General features: G+C 46.0%; 1 protein-coding gene across 1 annotated transcript; it reads left to right on the top strand.

Annotated features, from left to right (window-relative positions):
* The first annotated feature begins 224 nt into the window (after positions 1 to 224).
* On the top strand, positions 225 to 1,064 carry LOC122648027. The gene has a single exon (XM_043841303.1). The coding sequence runs from the start codon at positions 225 to 227 to the stop codon at positions 1,062 to 1,064; it is 840 nt and encodes a 279-aa protein (XP_043697238.1).
* The last annotated feature ends 7,126 nt before the right edge of the window (positions 1,065 to 8,190 follow it).

Genomic DNA, 8,190 nt, shown 5'->3' with positions numbered 1-8,190 from the left:
CCTAGGCTGGTTTGGGGGCGTTACAGCGGTGGTATCAGAGCGGAGTTTTAGAATAGAGTATGAATTAGAACTAGTGGCATAGGATTTTTAACATAGAGATGTTACACCTAGGATTGAATCTCTATCAATGGGGTAGTTTGTCTTGGTTTCCTGTGTACTAGAAATTTTGGCGTGGGAGTTATATACTGCTTTGGATTAAAGTATACCTCTTATTGTTAGGTACAATGCCTCCCCGCAGAGGACGCTCAATTCCTCCACCACCACCACCAGCTGAGGAGAATCTACCCCCACCACCACCTATTGTACCTGGGATTACGCCACAGGATTTTATGGGAGTCTTTACAAATTTTATGAATTCTGTGCAACAACAGGCTACAGTTGGCGCTAACCAACCACAACCAGGGCAACAAGCCCCAAGGAAAGAGGATACCAGCAGGGTAATGGAAAAATTTAAGAAATTGGGACCACTGGTCTTCAAGGGAGTGAGTACAGATTCCTTGTGGCCATCAGTTTGGGTTGACGAGATGGAGAAAATCTTCAGAGTCTTGGAGTGCACCGACCACCAAAAGGTCACTTGCGCCACATTCATGCTGCAGGGAGAAGCTAATATATGGTGGAAGACTTCTAGGCAGATACTAGAAGCTCAAGATCCAGTAATTACATGGGCGAAATTCTTAGAGGCCTTCTACGAGAACTTCTTCCCTGAAAGCCTCAGGGAGAGAAAGGAGGTGGAGTTTTTACATTTGACACAAGGATCAGATTCAGTGATGGCCTACAAAAAGAAATTTGAGGAATTGGCTTGGTTTGCACCTGCACACATTGATACTGATGCTAAGAAGGCTAAGAAATTTTTGAGAGGTTTGAATCCCCAATTAAAGGGATCAATCGTAGTATTGAAGCTGAGATCATATGCTGAGGTGCTAGAGAGAGCACTATTATTGGAGGATAGTCAGAGGGGTACTATACAGGGCAACTCGAGTAAGGTACTGGGAAAGAGGCCTATTGACAGTCAGCACTTTAGGGATGATAGACCCCAGAGGCATCAGAGGACTCACTATGAGTAGACCACACAGACTCCTTGTCGTACCTATGGTAAGCATCACAGTGGACAGTGTAGGCAAAATTCTGATAATTGCTATAGATGTGGAGGATGAGGTCACATGGTAAAGGATTGCCCTACCTCATTACCTCATGAAGCACCACGGCTTGGACAACAAACAACACCACCGTAGAGGTAGCATCAGATACAACCGTATGGGCAGCAGCAGATACCACAGAGGTTACCATATCAGGGGCAACGCCCACATCAGACACAATAAGGACAACAATAGCCCTCGAGGCATCAACAAAAGCAGAAATATCAGACTGCACAGACAGTTGAAACACAAAAGGCTCAGGCCAGAGTTTTTTCTTTGACGACAAAGGATGTTGAGGCTTCACCCACAATGGTTACAGGTACACTAAACATTTCTACCATATCTGCCAATGTATTATTTGACTCGGGTTCGACACACTCCTTTCTATCTAAATCATTTTCTGAGAAGATTAGTGTTGACCCTAGACCATTGAAACCCTCCTTATTGGTGACCCTACCATCTGGAGAGAATTTGGTTGCAGACACTGTGTTTGAGTCTTGTTTGGTTCAGATAGAGGGTAGAGAGATGCCAGCAAACTTAATTCTTCTAGACATGACAAACTTTGATGTCATACTTGGCATGGACTGGTTGTCTACTTACCACGCCAGTATACAATGTTATGAGAAGGAGATAGTTTTTAAACCCAAGAATGAGACTGAATTTAAGTTTAGTGGGGGGGGGGGGGGGGGGGGGGGGGGGGGGGGGGGGGGGGGGGGGGGGGGGGGGGGGGGGGGGGGGGGGGGGGGGGGGGGGGGGGGGGGGGGGGTGTAATAGGGATTTATTTTTACTTTTAGTTGTGGTGCCACCAAAACCTTAGTTTTAAATATTCTAATTCATATTAATCGAATGCTGAATTTAACTGTTTAAGTCTTCCGCTGTGTTATATGATGGTATTATTGAGGATTTATTTGGAGATTATGACTAATGGTTCAATTTTGGTTCATCTATCTAAAACCATTTCGATCTTGTGGATTTATGTGACGACCCTTACCCCTAGGCCGGTTTGGGGGCGTTACAGAGATTGTTACAGATGTGATTGGCTGCCCCTGGAATGTTTATGCTTTGAAGTACCAGATCATCTCTATGTTGGACCAGTTGGCTCGCTATGAAGTGAGGCATGTCTGGAGAGAACTGAACCAACCGGCAGACTTTATTGCTTCCATAAATAGTGGGGATGGGGAAACTATTATGTATCCTCAAGAGTTTCATGAGGACCTGATGCGGCTGATTCATGATGATTCTGTTGGTAAGGCCGAGTTTAGGCCTCCGTAATTGGGTTTGGGTGGTTCTCCTTGTATATCCGAGGGGTTTGTCCTCGGGGGTGTGGGGCCTCTTTCTCCTCCTTAGGTCTGTCTAAGGGGTGATAGTAGGTTCCCTTCTCTTGTATCTTTTTTTTCTTCTTCGGACATACACAAATTACTTATCGAAAAAAAAAAAAGATTGATGGAGATGTCACTGGAGAGGGGGTTAAAGAAGATTCTCAGTCAGCTCTTGTTCTCAAATCAGCCAACCTCTATTCAAAAGGAAGGAAGGAATCGGCTAGCTTAGTTCAGAAAGATCCTATCCTGGAAGGTATGTCATCCAACCCTCATATCCCCATCTTGTTAAACTCAGATAAAGAGGGGAAAGGACTAAGCGAGCAGGGGAGGAAAAGATTTTTGACTTCTTTTAAACCTCAGCACATTAAAGTTACTGCCAATGTAAATTCGGCTGTGAAGGGAACTGATATAGGATTGGCTTTGGGGAGTAAGTGTTGGACATGTGTGTGTCCATCAAACCCAGTTCGATCCGGTTCAACCCGGTTCACCTTTGTATTGAACATTTATACATTTTAGTTTAATATTGTCACTTGCGATATGAACTTTTTGAGCATTATGTGTCCGTAAGTTATACTTAAAATGGTAGTCGCGACTAGGGTTTGGGTTGGGCACCCTTATCATATGGTCGTCGCATTGGGTATGCCTAGACATGTGATGTCAGGGTACGAATGCGAGTGCTCACATGTTTGATGTGTGCATTGGCGAAGAATCTACTTTGTCAATTCCCTCATGTATTACTGCCAAATGTAGGAAGGGATAGACATGTGTCACTGACACCCTGTACCTGAGGGAGCCCTGTCACTGCAAAGTGTGATCGCATTCTTTGGTTCATCAATGATTGAGACTCAAGAGAGTCAAAGCCGGTGTTCTGGGAATGCGTGAAAACTTTGTGAGTGAAGGAGTTATCCAACACGGTCACCACTGTCCTATTGGGGAACACCAAGATAGAGACTGTCTGTGCATGGTCAGATCAGAATCTGGATCCAGTGCCGTTTTGGAAATGGTTTTGCAAAAATCTATTTTACATAAAATGATACATTATTTATAATTATTTGAACAAAGTATTTTATCGAGTTTTGAGGGACCCGATCAGATGCACAGTAGCGTATTTGGACTTGTACGATGGATTAAGGTTTGGCAATCCATAATGATGGTGTTGATTAGTGGGGGGGTTGTATATGATAATAGTTATCATATAGGGAGTTATTTAGAATTTGTTAATTTAATTGGCTCTTTATTTAATCAATGGAATTCGCTTTTTTTTTTTTTTTTGGTCCACGGCGCCGTGTGGGGGTCCGCACGGCCCCGTGTGCACGGCTCCGTGCCAGACTTCACGGCCCCGTGGGCAAACCTCCAAGGCGCCGTGGGTCGCTGTCCCACGGGACCGTGGAGAATTCCACAGCGCCGTGGGCACGATGGAGAGTTTATAAATAGAGGGCTCCCTCCCTCATTTCTGCTGCGAAGCTCTGTTGTTTTTGATTTTTGACTTCACTCCCGTTTTATTCACTCACAACATGTCTTTCCGCCGACGAGGACGCCAGTCTCGCTGGGACCCACTACTCGGTACTACTGCTCGCGATGCACGAGCTGCATGGTATCTTTCAGGGGTTACCTTAGCCGACACTGCCCGCCATGGTTGCCGCTCCATATGGGGCCAGGTCAGTATTCTTACTCTTTCCCTTTCAATTCATGCATTTTATTTATATTAGCTTCATACCTCACCGCATAGATTTGAGGTAACGTCCCTAGATTCTGCCCCAAGCACCAAATGGCACGTAAATCTAGGTAACGCCTCTAGATATCCCCATAGGCACTTAGTGGCATGCAAATCAAAGCGATGCCATCAAACACTACCCTAAGTATCTTTTGGCACGTAAATCTAGGTAACGTCTCTAGATACCCCCATAGGCACTTAGTGGCATGCAAATCGAAGCGATGGCATCAAACACTACCCTAAGTGTCTTTTGGCACGATAAACCTAGGCAACACCTCTAGATACCCTCCCAAGCAGCTAGTGGCACGCAAATTAAAGCACGGCCATCAAGCACTACCCTAAGTCTCTTTTGGCACACAAATCTAGGTAATGCCTCTAGATACCCTCCTAGGCACCTAGTGACACGTAAATTAAAGCGAGGCCATCAGATACTGCCCTAAGTGTCTTTTCGCATGCAAATCTAGGTAACGCCTCTAGATACCCTCCTAGGCACATAGTGGCACGCAAATTAAAGCGAGGCCATCAGACACTACCCTAAGTGTCTTTTGGCACGCAAACCTAGGCAACACCTCTAGATACCCTCCTAGGCATCTAGTGGCATGCAAATCAAAACAATGCCATCAAACACTACCCTAAGTGTCTTTTGGCACGTAAATCTAGGTAACGCCTCTAGATACCATCCTAGGCACCTAGTGGCATGCAAATCAAAGCGAGGCCATCAGACACTACCCTAAGTGTCTTTTAACACGCAAATCTAGGTAACTCCTCTAGATACCCTCCTAGCCACCTAGTGGCACACAAATCAAAGCGAGGCCATCAGACACCACCGTAAGAGTCTTTTGGCACACAAATCAAGGTAACACCTCTAGATACCCTCCTAGGCATCTAGTGGCACACAAATCAAAGTGATGCCATCAAACACTACCCTAAGTGTCTTTTGGCATGCAAATCTAGGTAATGCCTCTAGATACCATCCTAGGCACCTAGTAGCAGACAAATCAAAGCGAGGCCATCAGACACTACCCTAAGTGTCTTTTGGCACGCAAGTCTAGGTAACGCCTCTAGATACCCTCCTTGGCACCTAGTGGCACGTAAATCAAAGCGAGGCCATCAGATACCACCTTAAGAGTCTTTTGGCATGCAAATCAAGGTAACACTTCTAGATACCTTCCTAGGCATCTAGTGGCACGTAAATCAAAGTGATGCCATCAAACACTACCCTAAGTGTCTTTTGGTATGAAAATCTAGGTAACACCTCTAGATACCCTCCTAGGCACCTAGTGGCACGTAAATCAAAGCGAGGCCATCAAACACTACCCTAAGTGTTTTTGGGCACATAGCTCAAGGTAATGCCCCCTTTTTACAGTCTCTCCCTCTCTCTTTTTTTTTTTTTTATTTAATTGTTGTCCCCATTATTTCGGCTAACCATTTGCCTTATTTTTCTTTGTAGGGTAGCTCCCTTCCTTCTCCCAAGAAGTATTGTGGGCTGGAGGTTGTTTCAGAGTGGTACCACACACTTTGCTCGGCGGTATAGTCGCGGGTAGTTCAAACCGGGCTGGGACACATCACCTCGTCCCTAGCTCGTGAGTTGGATAGTTCGACTGCGAGGGCTCTGATAGAGAGGTGGTGGCCGAGCACCCATATGTTTCATCTTCCCTTTGGTGAGGCGACGGTCACCCCCCTAGATTTCTACATGATTATGGGATTACCCTTTGGTGGGTTACCCATGACACTGACTCCGGAGGAGATGATTATAGCCTCAGCGGAGCCATCAGAGCGCCTGGAGTATTACAGGCAACAGTTGGGGATTGCCATTACAAGGAGAGAGATCCCCGTGTCGGTCCTGAGGGGTAGCTGGGATGAGAGGATCGTTACAGACCAGTCGCCGTCCGTCCTTCAGGATCAGCAGGCTCGATGCTTCCTCCTCTTTTTGTTGGCGGAGGTGATCTTTAGCGATATGATGGGTACGGTGACAGTCGATGCCGCATATGTTCGCTTCTTTGAGCACTTTGACGTGGCCGCGGGCTACGATTGGGGGGGCTTTGCGTACGCCTACTTCCTGGATATGTTAGACTATCTGATTGTGGGGTCGCCGAACCTGATCGGATGTTGTTATGTCCTATGGGTTAGTTCTCTCAACTTTGCCTTTTTCTCTTTCCTTTTTTATTTTTATCTTATTCTTACCTTTTTGAGCTCATTTATGATTGCCTATTGCAGACGTGGAGGTATGAGATCCTTCGGTTCTGGGTCCCTACTTTGGACACTGGGATGACCCCGGAACCACCTTTCCTCGGACTACGTGATGGTGTAAGTCCCACTTGCTCGGAGCGTCGCCATAAGGACCTTGGGTCCATTCGCGGCCTCCTGAACGAGCTGCAGCCTACCGAGGTAAATTTAAAGTGGTTGTTTATCTTATGTTCTCTTTTCTTCTCTTCTTTTTTTTTTTTTTTTTTTTTTTTTTGCATTGATCTTGACTCTTACTTGACAGGCTTCTCTCCGTCCTTATTTGGGGGAGGTGATTTTAGAGCCGGACATGTTTGACAGGGCCTCAGCTCTCTCCACTCGCAGGGTCCTTTTTGAGGGCCCATGGGGGTTTGCCTTTTACTTGGGAGAGCGAGTGTCCCTGCAGTGGTCTGAGGCTCGCTTGGTGGCCTGCCCTCCTCCTGCTCGGGTCCATCAGCCAGCCTTGATGGATCGGGATGAGATCAGGCACTGGAGGGTTGGTGAGCCTGCGACTGGGCTGGTGCTAGCCGAGACGGACTATACCAACTTCCTTCTCCGAGAGACAGTCTGCGTCCCCCTCACCCGCGAGGGACCGCAGGCAAGATCTTCTCCATTTTCCCCTCTTCTCCTCAGATTGTTAATTTAGCTTTTATTCTGATGTATTTCTCTTCTTGATAGTTCCCAGGTCGCCCCATGATTCCAGGGGTCTATGGTGGTGGGAGCTCTTCTCGCGCCTCCCGAGTAGGGGAGGTGGAGTCAGGTGTTGGGCTTTCTGGAGAGGTTCCAGCCCTGCGGATTGCTGGTCCAGATGACCACATTCCAGGGTATCGAGCCTGGGATGGTTGAGGTCATCTTACCACCTCCTCGGGTTGCAGACACAGACCTAGGCCTCCCTCTGCCTTATGATGGGGTAAGCACTTCCAACTTTCCTAACTTCATCTGCTATTTTTCAAATTCTTGACATCTTGGATGATTATCATGTTTAGGTGGATGCGAGCCGATACGCCGACATGAGGTGAGGCGCATGATGGCGAGCATGGATGAGACGATCATCTCGAGTGTGGACGCGGGCCATAGGATGGTAATGCTTCGTCTCTTCCCCCCCCCCTTCTTTACTTTTTTTTTTTGTTCTTATTTCAATTTTTTATTATTATTTTTTTCTTGCTTATCTTTTGATTTTCCTCTCTTTCTCTTTCTTTTTTTTTGTTTAGAGGGTTGAGCTCGACCATTGCCGGAGAGAGACTGAGAGACTCAGGCTTGCAAATGAACAGCTGTAGTTCAACCTTACGCGGGTTGAGGTCGAGAGGGATGCCCTGATAGCGTCCCAAAGCAGAGAGGGGGAAGGCTTGGATGTTGACGATTACTCCCCTGAGTCATGACCGCTCCTCTTTTTTTTTTTTTTTTATACATTTTGGTATGGATACTGGTGCAATTTTTATGTACACTTTTCTTCTTCTTTTTTTTGTACACATAAATGAATAGTCTATGAATTCATTGGATATTTCTTTCTTTGAAATGCACATGAGACTCCATCCCTTTCCTTAGAAGCACAAATTCCATTGGTAAATGGTTCCATTACATGATCAAGGACAGAGAAATTGAGAAAAGACAGACAAACAAGTAAAGATAGGAACATCCAATTGATATCACTTATTTGTAACATTTTTCGGATAACAGAATCACCACTTCTTATGTCACATCTCTGGGGTTCCGAAATTCTCCATCTTAGGTCATTCCTGTCTTGAAGATACTAAGTAAGGGATATAAAAACTGGTGTCAGTTAAACCCATGAATCTCA

This window comes from Telopea speciosissima, unplaced genomic scaffold, assembly GCF_018873765.1.
Source record: "Telopea speciosissima isolate NSW1024214 ecotype Mountain lineage unplaced genomic scaffold, Tspe_v1 Tspe_v1.0369, whole genome shotgun sequence".
Classification (NCBI taxonomy): Eukaryota; Viridiplantae; Streptophyta; class Magnoliopsida; order Proteales; family Proteaceae; genus Telopea; species Telopea speciosissima.
This window is presented reverse-complemented; position numbering and strand designations above follow the sequence as displayed.